This window comes from Macaca mulatta, chromosome X, assembly GCF_049350105.2.
Source record: "Macaca mulatta isolate MMU2019108-1 chromosome X, T2T-MMU8v2.0, whole genome shotgun sequence".
NCBI classification, from domain to species: Eukaryota; Metazoa; Chordata; class Mammalia; order Primates; family Cercopithecidae; genus Macaca; species Macaca mulatta.
The window spans coordinates 142,334,806-142,347,495 of NC_133426.1; the positions used below are offsets into that span (position 1 = coordinate 142,334,806).

Consider the following 12,690-nt stretch of genomic DNA (forward strand, 5'->3'; position numbering starts at 1 on the left):
GGGTGGGGAATAAAAAACAAGAACAGGCCGGGCGCTGTGGCTCACACCTGTAATCCCAACATTTTGGGAGGCCGAAGTGGGCGGATCACCCGAGGTCAGGAGTTTGAGACCAGCCTGGCCAACATGGTGAAACCCTGTCTCTACTAAAAATACAAAAATTAGCTGGATGTAATAGCATGCGCCTATATTCCCAGCTACTCAGGAGGCTGAGGCAGGAGAATCGCTTGAACCCAGGAGGCAGAGGTTGCAGTGAACTGAGATTGTGCCACTGCACTCCAGCCTGGATTACAGAGCAAGACTCCGTCTCAATAACAAACAAACAAAAAGCAACAATAGTAAACAGGAACAGAGTAAGAGCTTCCGGTGTTGTTGGTGATATGAAGCTTATGTACATTTAAAAAATATGAGGAATAGGAATCCTAGATTATGTACTTCAGATTATATGTCATAGAAGACATCAGAGAAGTAGGGGAAATGGTTTGAGGCTTGAGGATCTGGAAAGCTATCCTAGAAGAAACAGTACCCTTAGAAGGATGGGGAAGATTCAGGAAGGCCTAGGGGAGGCAGTACAGATAAAGGCAGGAATAAAAAGAAGGCAGTAAAGTGTAGAGCAGAGGGTGGCGGACTCCAGCCCTTAGGCCACTTCCGGCCCTTGCCAGTCAATGAGCTAAGAATGTTTTTCTTTCCATCCATTTTTAATTGATTCGCAAAAGATCAAAAGAAGAATATGTTGTGACCCATGACAGTTATATGAAATTCACATTTCCGTGTCCACCAATAAGATTTTCTGGGCACACAGCCACACCCATTTTTTAAAATATGTAGTCTATGGCTACTTTTGTGCTCCACTGGCAGAGTGAAGTAGTTGTGACAGAGACCTCTTGGCCTGCAAATCCTCTCATGTTTCTGGCCATTCACGGGCCATTCATGGGCAAGTTTGCCGATCCCTGTGTTGCAAAGTAAAGCCGGGACTCTGGAGTCTCTGTATTGTTTTAAATCCTGGTTCTACCACTTGCTGGCTGTGTGACCAGGAGCAAGTTCCATAACTTCTCTGTGCTTCAGTTTTGCCGTCTTTGAAAATGGAGATAATAATAATACCTACCTCACTGAGTTTTTGCGGGATTAAAACGAGATAATGCATATGAAGTCCTTAGTATGGTGTCGGACACCGGACACACAGTAAAAACTGAAAAAGGTATAACTGTTATCATTAAGTATAAATAAGTAGTAATAATAGCATATTAAATAATTTAAAGAAAATTAAATACACGTTTACTTATTTTAATTTTTATTCTCACTTTTGGGTAATAAGGCAACCCTGGTTTAAAGAGATTAACTAACTTGCCCAAAGCCACACAGCCAGCAAAGGGGAAGACAGGGCTAAAGCCTAGGCATTTTGATTCCTAAGCCCATTTCTTAACCACTTTTCTGTTATGTGTCAGAGGGCTCATAGTAACAAGCCATTGTAGATAACACTGGTGGCCAGAGGGACACCAGATTATGAAGGGCCTTAACTTCATTCAGCAAGTATCATATACCCTTGCCAAGGCTATGATGTGAATGGGATGGGGCGGACGGGCAGCAGGGTTTAGTTCTCCCCACAGATAGTTCTGCTATCCTACACATCGATCTCTTCCACAATGTGGAAGCCCTATCTGTAGGATACTTACTCCCTACACAAGGGTAAGACCCACGCAAAAAGTGAAGTCACAGGGCAAGCCGGGAATACGAGAGTTCTCACGAAGCACTCTATGCCAGGATCAAAAAGTTGAATCTTATAGCTTGCAAGAGGAAAGTATCTTGAAACTATCAGTTTAGAGATTCACTGATTTGGGGGAGCTGGAGGATGAGGGATGGTTAGAGGTCCTTTTTCATCATCATGGGTAGGAAGTGATGAAAGTTTGACTAGGGCAGTAGCAGGAACACAAGGAACATTCAAAAAAAAACCTGACAGTTTGGAGGAGGAGGAGAGGAGTAATTGGAGATGGGGCTTTGGAGAAGGAAAGCTGATTAGGGGAAATGAGGGGGGAACGTTTCTGACTTTTTCTGCAGGACTAGAAATGTCATCTCCACATTTGCTCCCTTCTGAACCACACATTTTGTGTGTATGCATGAACTTTATCTATTTGAGTGTCTGTTTTATTATCTTAGTAATACTCATGCTTTCAAATTATGTAACTTTATTTACTGGACTAATCTTTTACAATTTCGTTTCAGTTGTTTGAGCTTCTCAATTTCTTGGCAGAGAATTTCATCTTCTCCTACATGGGACTGACACTGTTCACCTTCCAGAACCATGTCTTTAACCCAACATTTGTAGTAGGAGCATTTGTATCCTTTGTTATGTGTTTTATTATGAAAGCTATTTTTAATTGAGATTTTTATGTGGGTTTTGAGTATGTGGTTCATAAGAATACATTTAAATATATACAGTTTTCCTTTGAGTAAAACAAATAAGGATTCCAGTTCTTTTTTCTAGTATATTTATTTTATTATATTCTATTTCAATTTGTGGTTATTGCACAAATAATGTTGACAGATTAAAATGACAGACAAGTGTCCCACTGTTCTGCCAACCCCAAAAGATAAGTGTTTTCCCTTTATTACTACAGGGAAGGAGAGGTTGGATACTGGGGAACAGTTAGCAGTCTATGCCACACGGCAGAAGGTGAAAGATAAGGAAACGTTGAATGAGGCCACTTTCTTTCTCTTTCTCTCCCTCCCCAACCCCTTTCTCTCCCTCTCTCTTTCTATCGCATATATACAAAGAGTCTTAAAAAAAACCCAGCCTGGGCAATGTAGCAAGACCCCATCTTTACAAACAAAATTTTTAAAACTAGCCAGGTATGGTGGTGCATGCCTGTAGTCCCAGCTACTTGGGAGGGTAAGGTAGAAGGATCCCTTGAGCCCAGGAGTTTGAGGCTGCAGTGAGCCGTGATTGGGTCACTGCACTCCAGCCTGGGTGACAAAGGGAGACCCTGTCTCAAAAAAAAAAAAAAAAAAAAAAAAAAAAAAAATTGAAAGGAAGAAACTGAGTATATGAAAGAGAGGAGGCAATAGTGAAAGCCTCTTGAGAAGGCAGGAATGAAATCCAAAGCATGTAGAGAGAAATTTTGCCTTCACTGGGAGGAGAGACAACTCTACCATGACTACAGGAGAGGATAGGGTATGTAGAAATGAAGGCATATTTGTAAGATGGAGCTCCTCTCTGATGGCTTCTATGTTTATCTGTTAAGTAGGAGGTGAGATCATCTGCCGAGAGTAAGATGGGGAGTTGTCTATTGTGTAACAAATTACCTTAAATTTAGCAGCTTAAAACAACAGACAGTTATTATCTCACACAGTTTCTGAGGGTCGGGAATCCTGGAGCAGCTCACCTGAGTGGTTCTGGCTCCAGGATCTCTCAAGAGGTTGCAGTTGTGCTCTTGGCTGGGACTGCACCTTCTCAAGACTTGACTAGGGCCAGGGAATCCACTGCAAGCTCACTCAACTCACATCACTGTCAGCAAGAGGCTTCTATTCTTCTCCACGTGGATATCTCCATAGGGCAGCTTACACCATGGCTTCTTCCCCCAAACTGAGTGAGCTGAGAGAGCCCTAAAATGAAAGCTGAAATGCCTTTTGTAACCTAATCTTTGAAGAGACATACCAGCATCACTTCCATAATATTCTATTGGTTATACCGACCAAGCTGGTACAGTGTGGGTGGGGACTACGCAAGGGTGTGAATACTAAGAGGCAGGGATGGTTAGGGATTATCTTGGAGGATGGCTTACACAGATCATAGGGATTCTGAGGAAGGTGCAGGTTTGTGAAATAGTTGTAGAGATTGGAAGAATAAGTTAACCAAAGAAACTCAACAGGACTGCTGAGAAGTACTAGGGATCCATTGTGTTTGAGGAATAGGAATTAGCAGTAGAACCAGTCTTCCCCGTTGAATGACTTTATCCAGCAGTACTTACTGTGACCGTGGAGTAAAGAGATAGTTGGCTCCTTCCAGGTTTGGAGTTTTTTCAAGTGGGTGCAAGGCAAACAGAAGGACAAGAGATCATAGTGTTATTACATGACTGATGCAATCTAAACACTTCATTTAATGTTTAACATTAAAAGGTGTTATTAACATGATGGTAAGAAGGGAAGTGAGGAAAGAAGACATTGTTTCAGGAAAGAATATAGGGATCTTTGGACTGAAGGTCCCAGTGCTATGGAGGAATGATCAGAGTGGGATAGTTGAACACAAAATAAGGAAGGAGCAATTGTGGTCAGTGGGAATGTTTGAATAAGGAATTTTTAAAAGAAATATTTTAAAACCTCACCTCAGAATGAAGATTCTGCCAAAGAGATTAGCAGAAGTTTTGTTTTGTTTTGTTTTGTTTTTAATTAAAACTCTAGATAGGATCTCTGTTAGAAAGTGAAGTATTATTGAAATACCATTCTTCAGAGCCTTAGTCTGCAAATGAACTTTAGGCAAAAAAGATAAAGTACTGTTAATAGGAGAAGATCTTAGCTGAAGGACAACCACAAGATCAGTAACTTAATGTCCTGCTAGTCTTGGAGAAAATTTTGAACAGTCAAATGGCTCTATCCACTATACTTAATCTGGAAACAAAGCTAAATATTCTCTATAGGTTTCTGAGTCTGTTAGGAATTAAAATTCCTCAATACAAAATCCTACCATGAAAATGGCCTCTTAACAGGAGAGAGTTGCTCTATTTCTGGCTATATTAGTTAGGACATAGGTTTGGTTTCATGTGAAAAGACTCAAACTAATCCAGGTTTAAACAGCATAGAAATTTCTTTCTTATCTAAAAATCTGAACTGGTATGGCAGTTCTGCTCCATACGGTCATCAGGGACTGAAGCAATATTGTTGCTAACATCCTTAGGGACTTGCTCTTGTTCTTGTGATCCAACGTGTCTCACCCCTGTCTGCCGGTTGCCTTGAAGGGCTTGACCCAGAATGTGCACACGTCCCTTCCACTTAACATCATTGATTACACCTACTCACAAGGAAGGCTAGGAGTTATATACTTTATCTGGACGGCTGCATAAAGATGAAAGGGAGGAGTGCCAACTACCAAGGAAGAAAGCAAGAACAGATGTTGGGGAGAACTAGCAGTCACTGCCGCATTGGCCCACATGTTTAGTGGTTATGTTTTCTTTTCTTTTTGGGGAATCACTTTTTTTTTTTTTTTTTTTTTTTTTTTTTTTTGTGAGATGGAGTCTCCCTCTGTCACCCGGGCTGGAGTGCCGTGGCGCGATCTTGCTCACTGCAAGCTCCGCCTCCCGGGTTCACGCCATTCTCCTGCATCAGCCTCCCGAGTAGTAGCTGGGACTACAGGCACCCGCCACCGTGCCTGGCTAAGTTTTTATATTTTTAGTAGAGACGGGGTTTCACCATAGTCTCGATCTCCTGACCTCGTGATCCACCCGCCTCAGCCTCCCAAAGTGCTGGGATTACAGGCGTGAGCCACCGCGCCCGGCCGGAATCACTTTTTAAAATTTTTGATTTTAGAATAGTTTTAGGTTTACAGAAAAATTGTGAATATAATACAGAAAGTTCTCATATGCCCCACACTCAGTTTCCCCTATTATTAACATATTAGCATGGTACATTTGTCACAATGAATGAACTAATATTGATATTACTAATTAAAGTTCGAACTTTATTCTGATTCCCGTAGTTTTTCCCTAAGGTCCTTTCTTTATTCCAGGGTCCCATCCAGGATACCACATTACATTTAGTTGTCATGTCCCCTTAGGCTCTGCCTGCCTGTGACAGTTTCTCATATGTGTTCTTTGTTTTTGGTGACCCTTGACAGTATTGAAGGGTACTAGCCATGTCTTTTGTAGAATGTCCTGCAGTTGGAACTTGTCTGATATTTTCCCCATGATTAGACTGGAGTTACATGTTCTTTGAGAGGAAGACCACAGAGGTAAAATGCCATTCTCGTGACATTATATCAAGGGTATATACTTAATAATGTTGATGATAGTCTTAATCACTTGGTTAAGATAGTGTTTGTCAGATTTATCCATTATAAAGTTACACATTTCCCCCCTCCCCTCCCCATGTTGTACTGCTTGGAAGGAAGTTGCTATGAGCCAAGATTGAGGAATGGGGAGTTAGGTTCCACCTCCTTGAGGACACAGTATCAGCAAAATTATTTGGAATTTTTCACACAGGAGATTTATGTATTCCTCATTTGTTTTATTCAGTCATTTATTATTATTATTATTATTATTATTATTATTTGAGACAGTTTCACTCTTGTTGCCCAGGCTAGAGTGCAATGGCGTGATCTCAGCTCACTGCAACCCCCACCTCCCGGGTTCAAGTGATTCTCCTGTCTCATCCTCCTGAGTAGCTGAGATTATAGGCATGAGCTGAGATTACAGGCATGCGCCACCACACCTGGCTAATTTTTATATTTTCAGTAGAGGCGGGGTTTCGCCATGTTGGCCATGCTGGTCTCGAACTCCTGACCTCAAGTGATCCACACGTCTCAGCCTCCCAAAGTGTTGGAATTACAGGCGTGAGCCACCGCACCCAGCCCAGTCATTTATTTATATCAATATGGATTCATTGATATTTATTTTATACTCTGAGTTATAATACAACTTTTTTTATTTTGTTGCTCAAACTGTTCCAGCTTGGCCATTGAGAGCTCTTTTGGCAGGCTCTTCTGTGTGCCTTGGATATAGCCTCATCGTTTTAAATTTTTATTCTCATCATTGTTTTTAATTGTTTTTTTTTTTTTTTTTGAGTACTTCCTTACTCCCTGGAACTACAGGATGCTTCAGGCTCATCTTGTATCTGTTCTGGCTCAGCCCAAGAATTGGCCATTTCTCCAAGAACTCCTGGTTCCGTTTGTTGGAGAATAGTATTAGAAATCAAAATCTGAGCACTAGGTGTGCTCAGTGTTACTTGGTGTCTTTGCTTCTAGGCTCTCTCAGCTGACAGAGCAAGGAATTTTATATATATATATATATATATATATATCCATATACATAGATATAATATATGCTAACTCATATATGCATATATATCTATACATATTTCTGCATATAACCATGTGTATCTCTATTAAGCTCAATATGGGTTCATACTGATGTCTCCAACTTTAATCCATTACCACATGGATTATTCTGGCCTCCTCCCCTTTCTGAACTGTAAACTCCCATTCTAACAGTAAGAAACTTTGCTGTCACCACTTGCCGTTCGTTTACCTAATTGTTCAGTTTCAGTATACATGTATAATAGTATCAGAATTGTTAACCAGTGTTCCCATGGGAAACAGCTTTGTCATGAGCATAGAATGCTTTTGTGCAGTTCTTCTGCCTTTAGTCTTACAGATTCTACTCTTTTCCAAAGTTACTTAGACCAAACACCATTCCCCCCACCTTGTTTTTTTATTTGTTTGTTATTGAGACAGGGTCTCACTCTGTCACCCAGGCTGGAGTGCAGTGGCACAATCTCAGCTCACTGCAGCCTCTGCGTCCTGTGTTCAAGCAATTCTCGTGCTTCAGCCACTGGAATAGCTGGGATTACAGGTGTACACCACCATGCCCAGCTCATTTTTGTATTTTTAATAGAGACAGGTTTTTGCCATGATGGCCAGGCTGGTCTTGAACTCCTGGCTTCAAGCTGTCCTTCCGCCCCGGCCTCCCAAAGTACTGGGATGACAAGTGTGAGCCACTGCACATGGCCTTATTTTGTTTTTAATCTTAAATTTTCCCTTATATTTTTCTCAGGAAATGAGGTGGAGACTGTATCATGACTCCTGAAATAAAAATTGCCATCATAAAGTAGGAGTCCTATAGACAGCAAACTGGAGAAAAAGATACTAAAATTGGTTTCTAGTTAAAACCAGTCTGAATTCACATTAAACTTTCCCTTTGAAGCAAGTTGGAAGTATAAACTCAGTGGAGTACAGTGGGTCTGGCAGCCATTTTAGTGCTATGAGGTGGTGATTCAGCTGCACTTTTCTTTATTCTGAGGAAGGAGGGGAAGTTTTCTCAGCATTGCTCTTTTTCCTACCAACACTAACAATGAAAGTGAATTAACCTGTTCTATTAATAATCTTAGAAGTATAGTAAAGAAACTCCGCTTTTAAACACGTTTCTCTTAATCTAGTAAATTTCCTGCATGTTATACCTGCTCTGTCCAATTTGGTAGCACTTAGCCAAATGTGATTATTTTAATTTGAAGTAATTAAAATGAAATAAATTTTTAGTTCCTTGGTCACTCTAGCCACATTTCAGGTGCTCACCGAATTGGACAGTGCAGATATAGAAAATTTCCATTGTTGCAGAAAGTTCTGTTGGACAGTGCTATGTTAGACAATGGAACCAAAAGACTGTGTGTTAGAAACTGAGTTCCCTAAAATAGTCTTTCACCATCTTGAATGTATAGTCTAAATAATATTAATAGTAAAATGAAATGATCCTTAACCTATTAATAATTTTAGGTTGCTATTTTCTTGGGAAGAGCTGCCAATATTTACCCCTTGTCCCTCTTACTTAATTTAGGTAGAAGAAGTAAGATTGGATCAAATTTTCAACATATGATGATGTTTGCTGGTAAGTTATAACTTTCTTCTCTTGCCCACCTCAAGCGACCATTCACAATGCGTATGCCAGCTTGATGTAACACTGAGATGTTATGCTGGTCATATAATACTTTATTTTTATATTATTTATTTATTTAGAGACACTGTTTCACTCTGTCACCCAGGCTATAGTGCAGTGGCACCATCTTGGCTCACTGTAACCTCTGCCTCCCAGGTTCAAGCAATTCTCGTGCCTTAGCCTCCCGAGTAGCTGGGATTACCAATATGCCTGGCTAATTTTTGTATTTTTAGTAGAGATGGGGTTTCACCATGTTGGCCAGGCTGGTCACGAACTCCTGACCTCAAGTAATCCACCCACCTTGGCCTTTCAAAGTGCTAGGATTATAGGCATGAGCCACCGTGCCTGACCTATAATACTCCTTTAAACATTGAAGTTGCATCCTTGAATAGAAAATATATATATGTATATATTTTATATATATGTATATACATATATTTTATGGGACAATATAATATGTATACACACACACACACACACACACACACACACATATATATATATATTTTTTTTTTGGTCCCATTCCCTTCTGTGGGAATTTTTCATATTCTGGTTCCAAATCCTTGGTTTAGAATTATGTCATAGAAAGTGAGAAAGATAAAGATGAAGTCATTTTCAAACAAAAACCTGGAGGTGAATGTTTATAGCAGTTCTTTTCATAATTGCCAAAACCTGGAAACAACCCACTTGTCTGTCTCTCAATGCGCAAATAGCTAATCAAACTGTGATACATCCATGCTATGGAATACTACTGTGCACTAAAAAGAACAAACAATTTACCCATACAGCATGGATGAATCTCAGAGGCATTATGCTAAGTGCAAGAAGCCAGTCTTGAAAGGTTACCTGCTGTGTGATTCCCTTTACATGACATTCGCAAAAAGACAAAGTCATAGCGATGGGGAATGCATCAGTGGTTGCCAGGGGTTTGATGGAGTGACAAGAGGTTAGACTAAAAAAGGGTAACACAAAGAAATTTCACTGGGGGAGGGATGTTTAAACCATTCTGTGTCTTGATTATAGTAGTAGTCACACACACCTCTATTAATTTGCCAAAACTCATGTGGCTATGGACCAAAAAGAGTGAATTTTACTGTTTGTAAATAAAAAATGAATTTTAAAAAATTATTAAAACATCAGTACATGTCAGTAACATATACAAGTTCTATTTCTATTTGTACTTTTTTTTTTTTTTTTTTTCGAGATAGAGTCTTGCTCTGTCACCCAGGTGGAGTGCAGTGGTACGATCTTGGCTCACCGTAACTTCTGCCTCCCTGGTTCAAGCAATTCTGCCTCGGCCTCCCGAGTAGCTGGGATTACAGGCGTGTGCCACCATGCCCGGCTGATTTTTGTATTTTTGGTAGAGATGGGGTTTCAGCATGTTGACCAGGCTGGTCTCGAACTCCTGACCTCAGGTGATCTGCCCACCTCGGCCTCCCAAAGTGCTGATTACAGGTGTGAGCCACCTTGCGCAGCGTATACATATTTAAGTATGTTAACATTTACTGCATATTTGTTCACATGCTTCTAAGTTTTTAGAATGCACTTTATTGTTCTGAATTTATGAAGCTTGCATTGGTAATGAGTTATTGAAGAAATACCTTTTCTGTTCCCCTGTAGGCCTTCGTGGTGCAATGGCATTTGCCTTGGCCATTCGAGATACTGCCACTTACGCACGGCAAATGATGTTCAGCACCACGCTTCTGATTGTGTTTTTTACCGTGTGGGTATTTGGAGGTGGCACCACTGCAATGCTGTCATGCTTGCATATCAGGTAAGTACTAACTGGAGACCTCATTTTAAGATTAAATTTTAATTTGGTTTATTTTTCTGCCCATTTTCAATTTTTAAGCTTTGGTGAATCTGTAATGTTTAATTTTTTCCTTTTAAAAAATATGTAGTATGTAGTACAGAAAAAGGAAAATATATACGCAAAAGAAAAATTCATTGTTAACACTTTGAGGGATATCTTTCCAGACCTTTTGCTATATATGATATGTATTTTTGACAAAAAGGGGCAATACTAAAGGTACTCTTGTAGCCTCATTTTTAAATGTAAAATAGCATGGACATTTACATTGTAAATATGTTTACATCATTGTTTTAATGGCTGCATATATCCTGATTTATTTACTCAAATCCCTGTTGTTGGGCTTTTGTATTGTTTCTAGGATTTTGCTATTACCATTACAATTTGAGGATTTTGCTATTACTATTACCATTAACAGTGTGAACATTCTTAAATGTATACACCACTGTGTACTTGTCTGATTATTTCTTTGAATGCATGTCTAGAAATGAAATTGCTTGCTCAAAAGGATATGTATATATTTAAGGCTTTTGATCAGTATCACCAGGTCAGATAAAAAATTTGCCTTCTACCTGCAATGTATGAGACAGTGCAGTTTACCCCAACCCTAATCACTACTAGATATTATCATTTTTCTAACAATCCAAAGCCAAGATCGTGAGGTCTTAGTCTTGAATGTGTACCAGTTAATGTATTCAATTTGAAAGCTCCCTTGTATCTCAAGAGTTCTGCATTTGTTTCCATGGATACAGCAGCCTATGCTGCTAAAGCCTTTGTAGATTTTAGTTCTGTGTTTGGCTGAAACTTCATAGACATTAAGAGCGACCAAGCTTCCAGAATACATAGGGCTCATTAGAGAAAACAGTATTTCACACTTTATAGATCCTGTCCTCCATTTTTTAAATTCTATTATGCCTTTTTAAAAACATTCTAAAAACCAGCCAGCCCTAAATCACACTTTGAATGTTGTTGTTATTGTCTTAATTTCTCTTTACTATTCAAATCCCTTATAATTTCTGTGCTTTTATTGTGCATAGTACAAAATACACAATATTCTTATAACCTTAATTACTACTTTAGGGAGGACCTGGCATTTATTGAACACTTACTATGTGCTGGGCATTGTGTTAAGTACATTTTACATATTTATCCAAACGTGATAACTCCATTTCACAAGTGATGAAATAGAGGCTTAGAAGGGTTCTGAGTTGTTCAGGGTCATCTGGATAATTAAATGGCAGGCAGAGGAGCCTCCAGTCTTTCTTAATTTCTTTTAGAAATTAATTTCATCAAACAATGGGCATGGTACATTTTGAAAGGACACAGTTCCTTTCTTTTCTCAAGAGCTTGTAGATGAAGACTTTCCCTCATTTTCCTAAGGATAACAAAATTAAATGTGAGAACAAACCAAACAAAATATCTATGCTTACCATCTTCCCAAAAAGAAAAGACAAAAAAAAAAAAAAATACCTACTCACACAAAATTTAATCTACATCACTAGCTGTCAAAGCTCTTTGGCAGCATAGTGCCTGTCCTGTAACAGTTTGTCACTTAATTATAATACTGTCTTATAGTCTTAGGTTACTTCTTATTGTTTTCTTGTTTTATTGGTATTATTCTTGGCCTGTTCGTGAACAGGGGCTGTATTTTAAGCTTCTCTTTCCTCCCCCCAAATTTGTCTAGTACAGTTTTAAGGGCACTGCTAAGTCCTGAAAGTTTAAGATTCATGCAGACTTAGACTTGGCTTTGACTTCTTGCCCCTTCATTGACGAATTCTGTGATCTTAGGCAAGTTCTTTAACCTTTTAAAGCCTCAGTTTCCTCATCTGTAACATGTATGTTATAGTACCTACCTCCTTGGGTTGTTGTAAGGATTCAGTGAGCTAGTATCTGTAAAGTTCTTAGCACAGCATTTCAAATATACCTTTTATTCATTCATTTGATAAACATTTACAGAACACCAGCCATGTGCCGGGCACTGTAGGTTACAACTCAGTGGTTCTTTTTTTTTTTTTTTTTTTGGAGACAGAGTCTTGCTCTGTTGCTCAGGCTGGAGTGCAGTGGTGCAATCTTGGCTCATTGCAACCTCCACTTCCCAGGTTCAAGCAGTTCTCCTCCCTCAGTCTCCTAAGTAGCTGGGACTACATGCATGCACCACCACGCCTGGTTAATTTTTGTATTTTTAGTAGAGATGGGATTTCACCATGTTGGCCAGGCTGGTCTCAAACTCCTGACCTCAAGTGATTTGCC

At 39.5% G+C, this 12,690-nt stretch overlaps 1 protein-coding gene across 29 annotated transcripts in view; it reads left to right on the forward strand.

Moving 5' to 3' along the window:
* Nucleotides 1-12,690, forward strand: part of SLC9A6 (solute carrier family 9 member A6) — a 73,970-nt gene that overhangs the window by 40,663 nt on the left and 20,617 nt on the right. For all 29 annotated transcript variants that reach the window (XM_077989372.1, XM_077989371.1, XM_077989369.1 and 26 more), the window contains 3 exons: nt 2,218-2,331; nt 8,471-8,582; nt 10,251-10,404. In XM_077989372.1, the coding sequence (XP_077845498.1) occupies nt 2,218-2,331; nt 8,471-8,582; nt 10,251-10,404 (380 nt within the window). The remainder of the gene's footprint in view (nt 1-2,217; nt 2,332-8,470; nt 8,583-10,250; nt 10,405-12,690) is intronic.